Below are 20486 nucleotides of genomic sequence, written 5' to 3' on the forward strand. Positions count from 1 at the left end.
TATTTACACTGCCAAATATTGCTGTGTAGACTCATATAATGCAGTCTGAATGACACTGAAGTGCATTATATGGTCTACACTGGCCAGGTAATGTAGTTTGAACTGTAATATATGGAAGTGTAGATCCAGCCTGAGTTAGTTAGGGAATGGTGGAAGCAAAAGTAACCTCTTTAACCATTTCTACAAAATATATGTGGCACACTATATTATTTTATTTATTTATTTACAACATTTCTACCCCACTCTTCTCACCCTTGCACAGAGTAATTTTGACCAGGAAAAATTGTTGCTGTCAATTTTTTTTCATGTCAGGAGCAACTTGTGAAACGGCAAGCCACTTCTGGTGTGAGAGAATTGTACATCTGCAAGGAAGTTGTCCAGGGGACGCCCAGATGTTTGATGTTTTACCATCCTTGTGGGAAGCTTCTGTCATGTCCCCACATGGGGAGCTGGAGCTGACAGAGGGAGCTCATCCATGCTCCCCCTGGATTCAAACCACTGACCTGTCAGTCAGTAGTCCTGCTTGCACAAGGGCCATAAATTGCAAAGTTTTCCTGCTTGCACAAGGGTCACAAATTGCAAAGTTTGTAATGAGTCCTGTGTTATCAATCCACAACCTGGTGGGTTCAATAGCACTCAATTCCAAAAATCCCTATTCTGCTGTTGTGGAATGGAAGTCAACTATTTGAGAGCTAGAAAAAAAAAGATGAGTGTCATCTCTTCTCCCTAATGTAGGTGGGGGAATATGACTTATATTAAAGAGTTATGGCTGTGGACAAAGGCTCTCCCAGTTAGCGTGGGATGACACAGAAGTGATAGAAGGGTGGGATGACTGCAGATCCATTCTCAGCGGGTGTTGTGTCAATTTTGTCTGGGGTTACAAGGGGCTTCAGCCGGAAGCTCTGCAAGATGGTGGTGAAATAGAGGAAAAGTTCCATTCGGGCCAAGGCTTCTCCCAAACAGATCCTCTTCCCTGCAAACAAAATAGAAGAATCATCAGTAGAAAAAGGCATAACTAAGTTTTCTATCAGTTGTCTTCTGATGAACACCTAATAGGGCATTTATTTTGGAATCATCCTGCCATATTCATAGAATCCCAGGATTTCTGACTCTCTGGTGCCCAGGAACCCCATATGATCATGCCTATTATCTCAAGTAGGAGTTATTGTTGTTTTATGTTAGGTTTCATATGTATGTGAGGCATTAAATTTTGCCATAAATAGATTAGAAATCTCTTTGAGTTCCTCCCTGGGGTGAAAAAAGCAGTATACAAGCAAAGTCAATAAATAATAAATAAACAGTATGCTTGGAAAAGCCCAACCTGAAGAAAATGGCACAAAAGCATCATTCTTCTTGAAGCATCCATTCTCATCCAAGAAATTCCCTGGGTTGAAAGCATGAGGGTTTTTAAACATTGTGGGGTCATGCAGGACACTACTGAGCACAGGGTAGACTTCTGTTCCCTGGGGAAAAAACGAAAGAGGGTGGAGAGATGAACACTGCAAACATTCACAGAGAGCACTAAAAAAATCTAGAACAGAGGTTCTCAGATTAAGATTAATTGCCCATAAGTTCTCTTTAATTATTCTATATAAATAAAGATGGTGGATTAGAATCATAGAATCAAAGAGTTGGAAGAGACCTCATGGGCCATCCAGTCCAACCCCATTCTGCCAAGAAGCAGGAATATTGCATTCAAATCACCCCTGACAGATGGCCATCCAGCCTCTGTTTAAAAGCTTCCAAAGAAGGAGCCTCCACCACACTCCACCACCACACGAGTTCATCCTGTGTGCATTTGGCTCTGGACATCACTTTTCTGGTGTCGACCCATCAAATAAGCAAATCTGAATATGCCCTGGATAATATTCATTACAAAACTGAATATCCCCTGGATATTATTCATTGTTTTTAGCCACCACCTTTTTGGATCTTCCATGTCTTTCCTATACTCACTGTTTTTAGTACCTTGGTAGCAGATGAGTTCACTGTCATGGCTATGGTGAAGGTCCATATTCAGGAACCTCCATCTTCAGACATTCTCCTTTTAGGGTAAAGGTAAAGGTTTTCCCCTGACATTAAGTCCAGTCATGCCCAACTCTGGGAGTTGGTGTTCATCTCCATTTCTAAGTCGAAGAGCTGGCATTGTCCATAGACACCTCCAAGATCATGTGGCCAGCATGACTGCATGGAGCACCATTACCTTCCCGCTGGAGCGGTACCAATTGATCTACTCACATTTGCATGTTTTTGAACTGCTGGGTTGGCAGAAGCTGGGGCTAACCGTGGGAGCTCACCCCACTTCCCGGATTCGAACCACCAACTTTCCGGTCAGCAAATTCAACAGCTCAGTGGTTTAACCCACTGTGCCACCGGGGACTCCATATCATGCAAATCCTTGTCAAAACTATTCATCTTGAGGGAGTCAAATGCCTTTTCCTACATAATAGCCACCAGAATGACTTTACTAAAATGCCCACTGACAAATTTCAATTTCTGTGAAGAGTTGTTGACTTGTTAAATTATATCTGTGGTGACTTGGGGAAAAATGGAATAGTCCATGAAACTGTCATGACAACACATAGCTGGGTTTTATATGATACACCTGCTGTCTGTACCTTGGGAATCATGTAGCCTCTGAATTCAGTGTCACGCGTAACCATGTGGGGCAGGGCCATGGGGAACAGGTCACTGACCCTCTGCACTTCATGGATGACAGCATCCATATATGGCATCTGGCTCCGGTCTTCAATATTTGGGGCACGGTTCTGTCCAATCACTTGGTCAATTTCTTCATGCACCTTTGCTGTCAAATGTAATCATTAAATTAGTTTCTTTTGATGTATAGCTCTGAAAGGAAACTGATTTCTGGACTTTAATATTACCAATTGGAACCTCCATATTCAGAAGTTGGAAAGCTTTGAATAATACCAGTTGCAGGAATATATAATATCTGTGATGGTCTTTGTTTATTTTCTGGGAGAAGGGGGTTTCTACTGTTGAAAGAGATCATCAACTATTTTCCTCCATCCCTCAACTGCTCTGTACCTTGGACTTCAGGATATTTCATCAGGAGCAGAAATCCATATCTCAAGGTGGAGCTGACAGTCTCTGTTCCGCCAAAGAAAAGAGTAAGAGCTGTGAGCTCCAGGTTTCTCATGTTAAATTCACTGGATGGGTTATCTTTTTCCTGAAAGGAGAAAAGAACAAAACACCTCAAGATCTTTCCAAGAAGGGTCATTATCAGCAATGCTGGGAAAGTCTGTTGCATTTTTAAGGTCAACTAAAAGTATCATCAAGTCCCATGACTTTTTATTAACTGGTTGAATTAAAGATTGCAGTTGAGATGCAAGTTAAGAATAACATTATCTTTAAGTATTTCAATGAACACTTGAGAATTTGACAGCAGAATAACATTTTGCACATATATATCTCAAACCATGGACTGACAAATGACTGAAAGAGTGGCATGCTTGATCACAAGGTTCATGATTTGAACCAGTGGTTCTCAGCCTGTGGGTCCCCAGATGTTTTGGCCTTCAACTCCCAGAAATCCTAACAGCAGATAAACTGGCTGGGATTTTTGGGAATTGTAGGTCAAAACATCTGGGGACCCACAGGTTGAGCGCCACTTTTTTGTTTAGTATCAGGAGTGACTTAAGAAACCGCAGTCACTTCTGGTGTGAAAGAATTGGCCATCTGCAAGGATGCCTGGATGTTTTGATGTTTTACCATCCTTGTGGGAGGCTTCTCTCATGTCCCCGCATGGGGAGCTGGAGCTGACATCTCCCCGGATTCGAATCTTTGACCTGTCGGTCTTCAATTCTACCTGTACAAGGGGTTAACCCATTGCACCACAAGGGTGTCATGTATTGTGTTCTGCAGTTGATGGTGGTTGGTGATGGAAGGGTTAATGTAAGTCTTAATTCTAAAGGGTTGAGTAATCTGTAAGTAATCTGTATACCTCCACCCTTAATTGCTTTCACCCATGAACCCTTGTTCATGGGTGAAAGCAATTAAGGGTGGAGGTATACAAGAGATAGGATGTAGCTGGGTGTTTTTGGATATAAGGAATGAGCCTTGGGGCTGATCTTTGGGAGAAAAGTATTGTCTTATTTTGGTGATAGATGCTGCTGGCTTTCCCCCAGGTTTGTGTATTTTTGGTATCCTGACATGTATCCTGTACTCTTGGAACCCTGGAACCTTTGGACTGGCTTTTGACTACAGTATAGACTCTTGATCCCTGGACTTTGCTCATTGAACTCTCGGCATTTGACTATTGGACTGGACCTTTTAACTACGGTGTTATCTTGAACCTGCAACAGTGTTTGCTGTCAGTTTTGTTTTATATTCTGTGGCTGAGTGATATCTTTATGTTTTATGTTTTGGACTATTAAAACAGCCAGAAAGTCAATGCTGTTTTAATTAAATTGTTTAACACTAACTGGAAGTTTGGTTAATCTCTGCCTAAATATTGGCAGAGCCCTGGCATCATGACACAGGGGATGATTTAAACCATCATCAATTTCTTTGGATCTCTTCCTGCTTTTCAAAGGAAGTGATATTACTACAGTAGTATCCTGATTTCCTAAACTGCTGAAATCCATTAAAGCCATATCACATCACATCATGCCCTCCAGCAGGAAAAGAAGCATGATTCCAGACATCTATGAGTGTGGCATGTACTCCCAGTTTTGTAAATATCAAGCCATTTGATCTGTGGGCTTAGAACAGAACCAGCAGTTGCACATTCATAAAAGGTTTGGATTTTAACCCCATCAGATTAACCATTGATCAAGAGGTGAGTGATAATTGCATCAACTCCATCAAGTTGAGTGGAGTTGAAAGATCCTCATGCCCCACCAAAGTACCTTTTCCATCTGGATGAGGAAACAGTCAATGAAGTCCCGTGGGAAGTTGGGTTCAAGGGTCTCTTGGTTCTTCTTCACTCTCTTGGCAATGTAAGCCCTAATCCCACCCAGGAGGTCATAGACTTTATCCTGGGGCCCTGGGAAGTACTTCAGGATGCTGACATAGATGTCGTACAACTGTATGAAGAGAGAAAGCATGTCTCACAGATGACCTGCTAGTGCAGTAAATTCCTCTCTGGTATCAGACATACGCTATCAGTCTATATCTGGAATTGGTCTAGTCACTCCTAATTCTAAAGGATCCAATCAAGAACAAACAAATAGCAGGCCTGTTTGTTTAGATATGTGCATGTGGTCAGAAACAAAGAAAAGAAAAGAAAAACCTTAAACTGACCAGATCAAAAAAACAATTATGTTTGGGAGAGAACATAAAGCAGGAGATCCATTTACAATACCACATGAGTACAAGTGAAAATTGAAAAAAATCTATGGAAAGGGTGGTGTGGAGCCATGTTCTTTTAATGTACGAGGGTTGAATGAAAAGTAATGCCTCCACATTCGTAACGCCTCAACAGATGGCAGTACTGGTATGCGGCATGTACTGGCTTGTTCAGTAGACTCTCCTCTACAGTTCCATTTTGGCAGGAAGCCTTAGCATTGAATGGTTGTGTTGTTGAAGTGCAAAGTATGGAACCCTGCGCAGATGGTCGGTCAATGCTACTTAAGCAATGTGCAGTCATTGAAGTCTTGACAGCAGAAGGTGTCACCCCAAAGGAATCAGAGAATGCAAGCTGTTTATGGCGATTGTGTTGATGTGAGTACTGTGCATCATTGGGCAAGTAAGTTTAAATATGTTGAGGCGGGAACATCTAATTTGCATGACAAACAAAGAGTTGGACATCCTGGGCCAGCAACCATCGGGTTTCACAAGCAAAAGGTTGACAGATTGATTCAGGACGATCATTGCATCACTCCGAGAGAAATTTCAAGCATAATCGGCATTTCACAAGAACGTGTGGGTCACATTATTGCTTTGCTTGGCTATTGGAACATCTGTGCTCAATCAGTTGCGGAAACAGAGTGTCGACTTCTTCTGTGACGGCTTCAGAAAATGTGTTCATTGTTGGCAGAAATGTATCCAATTGTCTGCTGATTATGTGGAAAAGTGAATAGTGGTAGTTAAAGAGCACATTCTAAGGATTATTTCTGAGTTTGATTTATTAAAATATTCCTATCCAAACACAAGTAACGAAGATGGAGGCATTACTTTTCATACTTTTAAAGTGTGCACTTGTACATGGGTTGAGTACATTTCCACCTATAACTATCAAATCTATCATAGCTTCAAGACTCATGGTTCTTTCACGTTACACGATTTCTCTGATTCCTTAATTGTTCTGGCAGCATGCCATAGAATCCTAAGATTTGTACTTTAGTGAGGAGGATTTGAGAACTCTTAAAGAAAGAGCTCTCATGAGTTTTCTCTGAAGTGAAAAAAGGGAGAGAAAGAAGCAAAGAAAGGGGCGGGCATAGTGATGATTTTAAAAGTCCAAGGAGGAGGGGAGCAGTAGAGATGATGGAGGTAGTAATAGGGATGTAATAATTTCAAATACTATTTCCATTCCAAGAGGGAAATAGCTGAGGGTGAGAGAATAAGCTTACAGGTGGGGAGAAACAAAGATCACCTGGCTAAGTAGTGTGGATTGAGGAAGAGACCAAGGGGGCATCTATGCTGTAGAATTAATGAACTTTGAAATCACCTTAACTGTCAAGAGACAATGCCATGGAATCCTGGGATTTGTAGTTTGGCACCAGAGAAGACTTGACCTTGTAAAAATTGTAACTCCCATGATTCCATAACATTGAGCCGTGGCAATTCAATTGCTCTCAAACTGCATCCAAATTTCGTTGGGCACCCAGACCTGTTTTTTGGAAGCCTCCCAAAAATTGGCAAATGGAAATATATGGTTTTGGCTAGGCAGCCAAAAGATCTGGGAAGATCCAGCCAATTGGTGGCAATGGGAAACTTACAAGACCTCCTTTCCATCCCTGGGATCCTTTCCTTTCAAGGGAGTCTGGGTTTCAGCAACGAGGTTAAAGAAGCACCCTTTCTGGGACCCTTTTCTTTTTTCCTTCCAAGGAAGTCTGGGTCTGAGCAATGGGGTTAAGGAAGCAGCGTGTAAGACATGTCATGGTGTTCTTCTATTTAGATTGGCCCCAACAGGCAGGGCTCACAGGGAAACCCTGTGCACACAGCATTCCTGTTGCACCTCAGCTGGGGTTCACCTTGCTCAAGCACTCACCAGGAAGTCCAACATAGAAATAAACAGTTTATTGGAAAAAAAACACACAATAAAAGAGTAAAAACTCCAAATAGCTAAGATGAAAAGAGTATCAAAAAGCCAGAAATAAAACTCCAATGCAAAGGTTAAAGCATGAACATAAATCTAAAGAGCAGGGTAAACTCATGAGCTTGAATAATCCAAAGATGAGGGATAAAACATCCATTTAGCTTGAGTTCATGGTAAAATCCCTAAGACTTAAAGCAAAACTTGACCAGGACATGACTTGGAGCGAGAACCAAGGCAAGAGATCCTGCTCTAATTGCTAAGTTGCTTGATTTAAAAAACCAAAAGCAGTTTTTCCCTTCAATAAGGACAGCAATGCATGAAAGCATTCCCTCGGCCCTTTGCCGCTTTTTCCCATCGCCTGACTTGCACCTGGAATTCTTCCCACGCAGAAGCTGTCTTGCTTCTCTATTTAATATCTCTTTTTGCCTGTCATCCTGCAAAACAGTTTCGTTTTCACACAGAGAGCCCTTCGTTCTCCAACCAGGGATTTGCCTTCCTATTCCAACATTAACTTTGTCTGAGCACCTTCAGAAACATCAGGGCCTACAGGCCCTGCACCCCCAGACCCCTCATCAACATCCTCAGCTGCAGGCCCTATACCCCCAAACCTCTCATAAACATCCTCAGCTGTCTGAGCTACAACAATGTGGCAGCCTCTTCATGCAATGGGTGATGCTGAATAGGGGGGGGGGGGGGGAGCTGTGATTAGCTGCCACATGGTCCCATAATTGATGAAAAATGTGACGGATGGGCCTTATCGTTATGGCCATCCAGCCAAGCCATATGGCCATAACTACAAATCTGTGCACAAGCCCAGAAAAGACAAAAAACAAACAACTTCATATGAGAAAAAGGACAATAAGACTAGAGAGTCAGGAGAGAAGAGGAGTGTTGAGGTGGCTGGAAAGGATGGGCTGCATATTGTCTCTTAAGTCTTGTAGAGCCACTGTATATATGTAGATGTTCTTCAAACAGGAAGTGTCTATTGTCATGGGCAATGAATCCACTTCCTTTTTCCAATCAATTACCTGGGCTCTGGCTGAGCTCATCTCCCGGAAGCTGCTGTTCATCATTTCCATAATGGCTTGGAAATCCTTATCCTCATAATCAAAGCGATTACCAAATACAATGGAGCAAATAACATTGGAGACAGCGCAGCTGAGGATGAAGGCAGGATTAAAGGGTTTCTCTGAAACACAAGGACAGAGAGGAAGAGTGAGGAGTCACTCCATTAAAGGTACCCCTAGTACATAGAAAAGTCTCGCTCAAGCTATTACTAGAGTTTTGGAGAGGGTGAGAAGCTTTGTCTAGCACACCAGGAAAGATGACATCAGAATAGGCAATGGTGACTTCTCTCACTTCTGCTTTCCCAAACATTTAGAATACGGAAAATCTCTGCTTTACAATTCCATTTCTTGCTCCATTTTCATAACTTTTTTTCTCCTCTACATCATTTATATACAATCCTCTTATTTTCTTTTCATCCCAGCATCTCCTGTTCCATCTGCTTCCCTCAGTCTCCTTCAATCTGGTGATCTCCAAGTATAAGGAGTGCATTTAACTGTAATTTTGCTACTCAGTTCTTGTGGGTTTTTTCGGGCTATATGGCCATGTTCTAGAGGCATTTCTCCTGACGTTTCGCCTGCATCTATGGCAGGCTTCCTCAGAGGTCTGCTGGAGCTGGGAAAAAAGGGGTTTATATATCTGTGGACTGACCAGGGTGAGACAAAAGGCTTTTGTAAGTTGGGCTGGGTGTGAATCTTTTCAACTGACCACCTTGATTAGCATACAATGGGCTGACTGTGCCTGGAGCAAATTCTTAATGAAAGGTGCTTAGATGTCCCTGCCTGTTTTTCTCTCTGCTGTTTTAATTTTAGAATTTTTTAATACTGGTAGCCAGATTTTGTTCATTTTCATGGTTTCTTCCTTTCTGTTGAAATTGTCCACATGTTTGTGGATTTCAATGGCTTCTCTGTGTAGTCTGACATGGTGGTTGTGAGAGTGGTCCAGCATTTTTGTGTTCTCAAATAAAATGCTGTGTCCAGGTTGGTTCATCAGGTGCTCTGCTATGGCTGATTTCTCTGGTTGGAGTAGTCTGCAGTGCCTTTCATGTTCCCGGATTCTTGTTTGGGCGCTGCGTTTGGTGGTCCCTATGTAGACTTGTCCACAGCTGCATGGTATACGGTAGACTCCTGCAGAGGTGAGAGGATCCCTCTTGTCCTTTGCTGAACGTAGCATTTGTTGGATTTTCTTGGTGGGTTTGTAGATTGTATGTTGTGTTTCCTCATCAGCTTTCCTATGCGACCAGTGGTTCCCTTGATGTATGGCAGGAACACTTTTCCTCTGGGTGGATCTTCATCTTTACTCTTGTGGCTTGTTCTTGGTCTTTCAGCTCTTCTGATGTCTGAGGTGGAATATCCATTGGCCTGTAGAGCCCAGTTGAGGTGGTTCAGTTCATCTTGGAGGAGGTGGGGTTCACAGATTCTTTTTGCACGGTCTGCCAAGGCTTTAATGGTGCTTCTTTTTTGACTTGGGTGATGGTTGGAGTTTTTATGTAGATATCTATCTGTGTGTGTGGGTTTTCTGTAAACGGTGTGACCCAATTGTTGATCTGGTTTACGGATGACTAGGACATCTAGAAAAGGCAATCTTCCTTCCTTTTCTTTTTCCATAGTGAACTGGATGTTAGGGTGGATGCTGTTAAGATGTTCCAGGAACCTGTTGAGTTCTTCTTCTCCATGGCTCCAAATGGTGAAAGTGTCATCCACATATCTGAACCATGTAGTGGGCTTTTTGGTTGCTGTTTCAAGAGCTTGTTTTTCAAATTGTTCCATGTAGAAGTTAGCTATGACTGGGCTGAGAGGGCTCCCCATAGCTACTCCATCTTTCTGTTCGTAGAATTCATTGTCCCACTGAAAATAGCTGGTGGTGAGGCAATGGTGAAACAGCGCCGTGATGTCTTCTGGGAACCTCTGGTTGATGAGTGCCATGGTGTCTGCAACTGGGACCATGGTAAATAGAGACACCACATCGAAGCTGATCAGTATGTCATTTGTATTTAGCTTGAGATTGCTGATTTTTTCAATGAAGTGGGCTGAGTTGCTACTGTTGTGAATTGTAATGTAAATATCTGATATACAGGATGTGTTTTCATTCACTGGATCAAATTTTGCACAAATACCCAATATGCCCAAATTTGAATACTGTTGGGGTTGGTGGGGGGATTCATTTTGTCATTTGGGAGTTGTAGTTGCTGGGATTTATAGTTCACCTACAATCAAAGAGCATTCTGAACTTCACCAATGATGGAATTGAACCAAATTTGACACACAGAACTCCCATGACCAACAGAAAATACTGGATGGGTTTGGTGGGCACTGACCTTGAGTTTTAGAGTTATAGTTCACCTATATGCAGAGAACACCATGGACTCAAACAATGGTGGATCTGGACCAAAGTTGGCACAAGTACTCAATATGCCCAAATGTGAACACTGGTGGAGTTTGGGAAAACAGACCTTGACATTTGGGAGCTGTAGTTGCTGGGATTTAAAGGTTCGCCTACAATCAAAGAGTATTCTGAACTCCACCAATGATAGAATTGGGGTCAACAGAAAATACTGTATTTTCTGATGGTCTTTGGCAACCCCCTGACACCTCCACTTGTCCCCCAGGAATCCTAATCTCCAGGTTGAGAAACACTGGTCTAGAGGGTGAAGCGTATGATACTAGCTTTCTTTGTGACTAGATTGGGATAAACTAGAGGCCATGTATCTTTCATTCCCTTCTTTTAAAAAAAAGAGACTAGTGTATACAAAGAGAAGGTGCAGTAATGTTACATGGACATGAAGTGTGTATAAGTATGAGCAGCAACGGAAACTAAATGTAAACAAGATGTAATGTTGAAACAATAAAAAAATAAAGTTGGGGGGGGGGGGAAAGAAATCCAAATATAAAACCTCAGTTTTGCCATTTTATAAAAGGGATACAATTTAACTGCATCATTTTTATGGGCAATGAGATTCATGGATTTTGATATCTACAAGGGGTCCTGGAACCAAACCCTAGCAGATTTTTTTTTTATCGTGTCAGGAATAACTCCTGGTGTGAGAGAATTGGCCGTCTGCAAGGACGTTGCCCAGGGGACGCCTGGATGATTTTGATGTTTTTATCATCCTTGTGGGAGGCTTCTCTCATGTCCCCGCAAGAGGAGCTGATAGAGGGAGCTCATCCGCCTCTCCCCGGATTCGAACTGCGACCTGTCGGTCTTCAGTCCTGCCAGCACAGGGGTTTAACCCACTGCGCCACCGGGGGCTCCTTACCCTAGCAGATGCTGAGGAACCACTTACTGAGAAGAGAAAGTTGAGTAATACTGTTTATCATTCTGCTCACCCTTAGTTTTCTTGAATTCCTCCAGCAGGAACTGAGCCTCCTCTTGAATCCGCTCTTCAATGGATTTTTTCCCCATTCCGAAATCCCTCAAGACGGTGAGGGAGAACCGGCGTAGTTGCTTCCAACGCTCCCCGGTGGAAAATACCACTCCTGTGGGAATCCAAAAAGGAACCGAAAAGCAAATAGGAAAGAGGAAAGAGTGAAAGCCATTATTGCAACACTGATAGAGATTCCTCACCATGACCTTGGAAGGTCCTTTCCAGAGTAGGATTGGTGGCCCTTCCACTGAATTCTTCTGCCTTGTCTATCAGGGCCTCCTTCACAGCATCATGTCCACACAAGACCACAATCGGACGGGTTCCGAAATATACAGTGAACACAGGGCCATACTTTTCTTGAAGCTGTGTAGGAAAATAAGCTGTTATGTTGGGACAATCTCGTTATGAGGTTGGCAGACTTTTTGTAATGGTGTTCTTTGATATGATTCTGGCTAACAACTCCAGTGCATGAGAAGCAATGGGATTTGAATCTTACAGCAGAAGAGGGCAGAGTGAAGATGATGTCTCTAATTTATGACTAAGAGCCCTTCTAGACAGGCCCTATATCCCAGGATCTGATCCCAGGTTTTCTGTTTATCCCAGATTATCTGGCAATGTCCCCCTTCGGGGTTTGAGAAGGGCGGGGTAGAAATGCGCAAAATAAATAAATAAATAAATAAATAAATGTGGACTCATATAATCCAGTTTAAAGCAGAAAACCTGGGATCAGATCCTGGGTTATAGGGCCTGTCTGGAAGGGCCCTAAATCATCCCAGAGTTGATTGAACCTTGATGAAGCTTCCCTGTCTTTAAATTTGATTTGACGAGAGCAATGACTTGCCAATAGTGGCATTTAGTTCTTTGTATTTGCATTCAAACATCCCACCTCCATGGAAACCTAAAGTGGGAGGGAAATATTATGCAAGCATTTGTTCCTGCCAGCTTTTCCTAGCAAATACAGTTCTTTCCTAAACAAAGGAGAAGTGATCTTTTAAAAAAGTTGTCCAGCTTGTTAGCTGTGTAAATATGATATAGCACACCCAAAGATTTCTTAAAGTTGATGAAAGAATTTAATTTGGCATAATACTTCTTGGATTGCATCCCATTTAAACGTGCAGAGAATTTTGAAGGCTTTTTGTGTGGTCATTGAAGAGTTTTGAGAAGCCCAAAGCAACTTTTGAAGTGGATGGAGAAGATGAATATGCAAGAAAGGGAATACTGAATGATGCAAAAATAATCAAAAGGTAAATTCATAATACAAGAGGGATATGCTTTCCATTTTTGGAATGCTGAAAGGACTGAGCACCTGAATAGTGGGTACAAGCTAGACTGTTGTTGTATAACCAAGCAGCTATGCCAGAATTTAGACATCTCCATTGCTTGCATAAGGTCTCTGCCCTCTTGCATAAACATTCATCTGAGTTGTGTAACAATCCATAGTGTCCCTGGAAAGTCACCAGTACCACTCTTTCTCCATTAGTTTGAGCACCCCATATTCCTTACAACTCCATACAGTTATGTTGATGTTAAAAGATAAAGGTTTTCCCCTGACATTGTCCAGTCGTGTCTGACTCTGGGGGATGGTGTCCATCTCTATTTCTAAGCTGAAGAGCCTGCATTGTCCGTAGACACCTCCAAGGTCATGTAGCTGGCATGACTGCATGGAGCACCATTACCTTCCCGCCAGAGCAGTACCTATTTACATGTTTTTGAACTGCTAGATTGGCAGAAGCTGGGGCTAACAGCAGGAGCTCACACCGCTCCCCGGATTCGAACCCTGTTTGTACAGCACCAATTAAAGAAGGTGCCCAGCTGGGGAAGATGGTCTCTCCACCATTCCAGGATACTCCAGCAATGGATTGGAGATTAGTGTTGTTGAGCATGGACCCCACTCCCCACCGGGTCAAAATATTAAATTGATAAATGGACAAACCTGGTACTGCAGTGGAGAGTTCTACAGATAGCAGGAGCCTGGAGCTTTCTGAATTGAATGAGTTGTTTATTGTACTAGCCATAGGCCACAACAGCAAATAATATACAACTTTTAAAAATACCGTATACATTTTCCAATATAAACAGTAACACTTATTCTCTAAATTAGATCTTTCAAATTACAGTAGCAGTGATCCCTGTAGGCATGATAACAGTAACAAAATCTGATTTGTATTGTTCCAAACAGTTTCCATTTCCCTTTCTTGGCTTTGTGGATGTCCCGCAGTCTGGAGGAGCCCAGCAGCAGCTACCAGCACCTGGGATACTTTTTAAAACCACTTTTTAACTTTTTGATAGTTACAATAGAATCTCACTTATCCAACATAAATGGGCCAGCAGAATGTTGGATAAGCAAAAATGTTGGATAATAAGGACGGATTAAGGAAAAGTCTATTAAATGTCACATTACGTTATGATTTTACAAATTAAGCACCAAAACATCATGTTTTACAACAAACCGACAGAAAAAGCAGTTCAATACATGATAACGTTATGTAGTAATTAATGTATTTACTAATTTAGCACCAAAACATTGCAATGTATTGAAACAGCTGCGGATCTGGGCAGGAAGCAGACTGTGTTGGATATCGTTTTTATCTTGTACATTTGGCTGACCCTTTTTGTTTGGCTTTTATTATGTTATTTTGCACTTTTTATTTTACCTTGTTACTTTATGTATTTTGTTGTGATGTAATTTTTCTGTTGTTTTGTATTTTATTTTGCTGTATTGTATTTTTGGGTTTGGCCTCATGTTAGTTGTCCCAAGTCCCCTTCGGGGAGATGGTGGCAGGGTATAAATAAAGATTATTATTATTATTATTATTATTATTATTATTATTATTATTATTGTTATTTGAAACACAACAAGATTAGTCTACAGCAGACACTCTGCTGGCTGTTGAATTGGATCACATCCTCATTATTATTATTATTTGAAACACAACAAGATGACTCCATAGCAGACACTCTGCTGGCTGTTGTATTGGATCACATGTCGGACACTTCCCAAGTATTGGTGAATAACGCATGCAGATCCCAGTAAGGTAGCCTTCTGCAGCTGGAAGATGGTAATTTGTCAGCGCCAATTGGTCTTTAGGCACAGCACCCAGTGTGCCGCTCACCACTGGGACCACCTTGACTAGCTTATGCCAGAGTCTTTGCAGTTCGATCTTTAAATCCTCATATCATGTCAGCTTTTCCAGTTGTTTCTCTTCAATCCTGCTGTCACCTGGGATTGCAACATCGATAATCCATACTTTGTTTTTTAACACAATCGTGAGGTCAGGAGTATTGTGCTCCAAAACTCTGTCTGTCTGAATCCGGAAGTCCCAGAGTAGCTTGATGTGTTCATTCTCTGTAATTTTTCGGGCTTGTGATCCCACCAGTTCTTTGTTACAGGCAGATGGTATTTGTGGCACAAGTTCCAATGAATCATCTGAGCAATGGTGTTATGCCTCTGCTTGTAGTCTGTCTGTGCAATCTTCTTGCAGCAGCTGAGGATGGGATCTATTGTTTCATCTGCTTCCTTGCAGAGTCGTCATCATCATCATCATCATTGGATAATACAGAATGTTGGATGAGCAAAGGTTGGATAAGGGAGACTCTACTGTATATCGTTCCCATCTCTGGACCCATGCACTGGACCCATTTGCTGGGGACTCATATCACAATTATCTTGTCAATAAAATGCATGGGACCCTGATTGTTTGTCCTGGAGAAGGGACAAGATAATCCAATCATGAAAGTATGTCTCCTTTGTCACAGGTTTCTATCCTGCCTATAGTCAGCCATTGGAGAGTGAGAATCTGCATTGGGAGCGGGGAATGTTCTATAATTGGCTGGCGGGTGCCGCAGTTCCACCTTACCAGGGAATCCCTGCCCAGCTGTTTGTGATGTCAACAGGGTTCAGCCAATCACAGCAAAGCCAGGTCCAGCTGGGGTAGGAGTGGGAATTTCAAAGGACTGTATTGTATAAAAATGTCTGTTTTGCAATGATATGGTATCTCAGCTTACTTTGGCAGATTACCACAGGCTGGCATCGCTTCAGTTGATTTCAATAAACACCTCAGTGGCTTCCTCTTCAACTCAGTGAGATTTATTTGGGAATATTACTCTTCTTCATCTCACCAGGTACACAGACCTTACAGGATGGCCTATCGCCAATATTGGTAACCATGTATTGGAATTCGGTATCCATGCTTCAGGTTTTGCATCTCAGATCTCACTATCCATGGCCATTTTAAATTTCTCTATTTCAGTAGGGCTTATTGACCATCTATGGATGGATTATGCACAGATTTGGACCCATGTGGACGGCAACCAGATTAGGGTGATAATCATATTGCATCAATAAATCATCCAAATGATAAATTGGTGTATGCGTTTTCAATAGAGGTGCCGATGCAAGCATGGCCTTGCAACATCAGCCCCTAACAGAATCCGAGAAAAAAGTATGTCCTTTACAGCTCCCTACTATGGCAGCTCCCTACTAGGCAGCTCCCTACTATGCATCTGCTGTCATTACCACTTTAAATTCATAAAATCATTTGTCATAGTTCTTTCACATGGAAGTCAATTCATGGTACTAATCAAAGGTAGAGTGCTTTCTTTCTTTCAGTAGTAAAAAAAATAGGGGAAAGAAATAATACAAAAACAGCAAGGTTACATAACTACAGTGTTTTTCCAAAGGTCAATCACTCATACATAGCTTTTCTAACAAATCTGTGCCAAAGAAGCTCTTTTTATTCCTATCTACTTATATAGAAGTGTTAGAAAGCAAACCCATCTACATCGTCCTGGTATTCTTTACTTTTCCACCAGGAAGCCCCTCAAATCCTTGACCAGTGTCTGGTGGCTGTGATGGGCTGGATGAGGGCTAACAAATTGGAGCTTAATCCTGACATACAGAGGTCCTCCTGGCCAGTTGTGGGACTGATTGGGGTATAGGGTGGCTAGCTGTGCTTGATGGGGTCACACTCTCTCTGAGGACACAGGTCCGCAGGCTGGGGGTCCTTCTAGACTCCGCTTTGACACTTGATGCCCAGGTATCGGCGGTGGCTGGGAGGGCCTTTGCACAGTTAAAGCTCGTTCGCCAGCTGTGCCCGCACCTTGTGAAATCTTACTTGACCATGGTGGTCCATGCCCTAGTTACCTCCAAGTTGGATTACTGCAATGCACTCTACATGGGGCTGCCTTTGAAGACGGCCTGGAAAATACAGTTGGTCCAAAGATCTGCGGCCAGGATGCTTACGGGAGCTAGTTACAGGGAGTGGTCAACCCCCCTGTTTAATCATCTCCACTGACTTCCAATAAGTTTCTGGTCCCAATTCAAGGTGCAGGTGATCACCTATAAAGCCCTAAATGGTTTGGGATCTGGGTATCTTTCCCTACGAACCAGTGTGTACCCTGAGATCATCTGGGGAGGCTCTGCTCTCTTTTCCACCGTCTTAAGTGCAATTGGTGGGGATGAGGGAGAGTGCCTTCTTGGTGGTGACCCCAGCTTTCAAACTCCCTCCCTAGGGAGATCAGACAGGCTCCCACCTCATCCTCCTTTCAGAGGGAATTAAAAACCTGGATGTTTTGTTGTGCCTTTGATTAGGCAGTTCACCAGAAAACTATCCTGTCCCTACTTTAAATTCTGCATTTTATTTTGGCCCTCTTATTGGCTACCTCGACACTTTCTACAATAAAATTCCCTAGCCCCTGTTCATTTGATTTCGGCACTTTCCATGGGCTCCTTTTAGGAATTATTGCACTCATTGAGCCTGAACTCAAGTATGTTCCCTGTATCTCAGCCATATTGTTTTATGTTGTCGTTTATGACTGTGTTTGTTTTATTATTTTATTTGATTGATTTTAATTGTGTCTCTGGTTTTAGCTGTGATTTTTTTGGGCTTGTCCTTTTGTAAGCTACTCCGAGTCCCCTAGGGGAGATGGTGCCGGCATATAAAAATAAAATTATTATTATTATTATTATTATTATTATTATTTCTAGAAACACAACAAGATGAGTCCACAGCAGACACTCTGCTGTCTGTTGTATTGGATCACACACACATCACTATTTGGGGGTTTGAATCAACAAACAGGTATTCAAATAATCTATTACAAATATACATATACATATACATTAGGAATTTCAAGGCTGGAATTAGGTGGGGAAAGGGGTATAGCTTTCAGTAAGACTGAAGGAAAACATTAATTATGACCTAGTTCAAGCATCAGGTGAATGAGTGTAATGTTCTGACCAAATGGAAAAACTACCCATCTACTCTCAATACTTCTTCTTCTTCTTCTTCTTCTTCTTCTTCTTCTTCTTCTTCTTCTTCTAGTTTATTATTATTATTATTATTATTATTATTATTAGTAGTAGTAGTAGTAGTAATAGTGGTATAGTTTACACAGTACACAAACAAACAAGAATCATGGACCAGGGTGGCGATGGATGAAGCTGTTTCAGTTGGCAGAAGGTCTGGGAGAATACTATCAAAAACTAGAGAAAGACATAGAATATCACCCCAAATCAGTGGAAAGCATAGATGATTGTGGAAGAACTGCAGGAAAAGAAAATATTCCCATGAAGTCTATATAAAAGAAGGAATAGAAGAAGGTTCAATAGACAGCCAACCCTTGAGAGTCTCTTTAGATTTGCCACCATCCCCAACATGCCCATGCTGTGTTTCCAAGGGATAATCACTCACCTTGAGAAGAGACGTTAAGATTTCTAATGACTTGATCTGCAGGAAATTTCCGATCAGAGGCAAAGGAGTGGGTCCCGGAGGAAGCCTCCCCTTGCTCGATAATTTCTTCTTAAATGATGTAATGGCAAGGCAAGACAGGTAGATGACAAGGAAAAGGGTGACTGCCCCAGATAGCTCCATGATGGAGTTTGCACTCCTCGTGCTCCTTTACTCAGAATGTGGGCTTCATGTTCTGTCCATGTATTTAATTTGGAGGTAGATTGGGCCCCACCTTCTGCCTTGCATAACCATGTGGCAAGTGGAGTGTTTCATTTACGGAACCAAAATCAAATTTAATTGTCTCTTTCCTAGTTAATTATTATTATCCTTAGAGAAGACATGTAGATTCGCATTTCTGTGTTCCTGCAGGCCAAAACCTGCTTAGTTTTTTTCTTTGAACCCTTGCAATAAAATCATTCCTGGCAATTGAGTTCACCAACCAAAAAAAAAAAAAAAAAAAAAAAAAGCAGAAGGAAAGACAACCCTATAGTGAATCAATGGAAATGGAAATGGTCCTAATCATTGTAGAGTGTTGCCAAAATGCAATAAAAAATTAAAGGTGGATGCAGGCCATTTGCTCTCTTCACATGTGGGTCGCAGTGCAACAGTCTGTCCAAGCCCTATGCAGGATATCAACATTGCTGTCTGGAGGCCTTTGTGCCATGTGCACAATGCTCAATGTTCAACTGTGATGCATAATGCGATACACAATGTTGTTTCACGCACAACTCCATTTCCACCTAAGTCCATCAGGATCCCTGTTACAATCCCTCTTTTGCACCAAAGTTCACTGGAGTGAGCAATGGAAACATCATTTTGTTGTATCTGAACAACGGAAGAACAGAGCTCTGCTACTTGCAATGACTATGCCCAGTAAATCTGGTCTGGATATGTGATTTTGCTGCATTTCTTGAAATACTACCAGCTTTTTCATCCTTTCTCTTTTTCATATCAGGTTGAAAGTCTTTGTGATGCAATTGGATGAAATCCATGTCTTAGTTTAAATCTATGAACATTCTTCTAATGTGTTAATTTTGTCACTGAGCCAAAGAATAAGGTGCTTTTATAGATGGTTGTATACTGTAATTTTCCCCCTACTGCTACATAGAAATGCCATGCGTTATTCTTGCATAATTAGTGCGGGAAGCTAATACCTTTTGTTAGGTTTTTTTTCCGTGTCAGGAGCGACTTGAGAAATTGCAAGTCATTTCTGGTGTGAGAGAATTGGCCGTCTGCAAGGATGTTACTCAGAGGATGCCCAGATTTTTTTGATGTTTTTATCATCCTTGTGGGAGGCTTCTCTCATGTCCCTGCATGAGGAGCTGGAGCTGGCAGAGGGAGCTCATCTGTGTTCTCCCCGGAAGCTCCCCCCTTGCATAATTACATAATTAAAAAGTAACGATAGTAATGATGCGGACCCCTTACTATATTTTAGAAATACATTAGAAACTATTGCCCCCCTCCCAATTTAGTAATGAGTATTGAAACATTTTTTCATTGATTGCACAGGCCTAATATATATCGTTCAACCCAAATTCCTGCAGGAATAGTACCCATAATTTCACCTAATTGCATCTGACAAAATGGAATCATAGAGTTGGAAGAGACCTCAGGGACCATCCAGTCCAACCCCCTGCCAAGAAGCAGGAATATTGCATTCAAATCACCCCTGACAGATGGCCATCCAGCCTCTGTTTAAAAGCTTCCAAAGAAGGAGCCTCCACCACACTCTGGAGCAGAGAGTTCCACTGCTGAACAACTCTCACAGTTAGGAAGTTCTTCCTCATGTTCAGATGGAATCTCCTCTCTTGTAGTTTGAAGCCATTGTTTCGTGTCCTAGTCTCCAGGGAAGCAGAAAACAAGCTTGCTCCCTCCTCCCTGTGGCTTCCTCTCACATATTTATACATGGCTATCATATCTTCTCTCAGCCTTCTCTTCTTCAGGCTAAACATGCCCAGCTCCTTAAGCCACTCCTCATAGGGCTTGTTCTCCAGACCCTTGATCATTTTAGTCGCCCTCCTCTGGACACATTCCAGCTTGTCAAGATCTCTCTTGAATTGTGGTGCCTGGAATTGGACTAAATATTCCAGGTGTGGTCTAACCA

General features: G+C 42.0%; 1 protein-coding gene across 1 annotated transcript; it reads right to left on the bottom strand.

The window, feature by feature from the left end:
* Window positions 1-227: 227 nt before the first annotated feature.
* On the bottom strand, window positions 228-18676 carry LOC132780090 (cytochrome P450 2G1-like). The gene is made up of 9 exons (XM_060783626.2): window positions 18344-18676; window positions 11852-12014; window positions 11614-11763; window positions 8251-8411; window positions 4872-5048; window positions 3049-3190; window positions 2619-2806; window positions 1322-1463; window positions 228-973 (listed from the first exon to the last, which is right to left on the bottom strand). Exons 1-9 carry the CDS (start codon window positions 18521-18523, stop codon window positions 792-794), a joined length of 1485 nt encoding a protein of 494 aa, XP_060639609.2. The 5' UTR covers window positions 18524-18676; the 3' UTR covers window positions 228-791.
* Window positions 18677-20486: the final 1810 nt, after the last annotated feature.

The sequence above is a fragment of the Anolis sagrei genome, chromosome X (genome assembly GCF_037176765.1).
Source record: "Anolis sagrei isolate rAnoSag1 chromosome X, rAnoSag1.mat, whole genome shotgun sequence".
In the NCBI taxonomy this organism is placed as follows: domain Eukaryota; kingdom Metazoa; phylum Chordata; class Lepidosauria; order Squamata; family Dactyloidae; genus Anolis; species Anolis sagrei.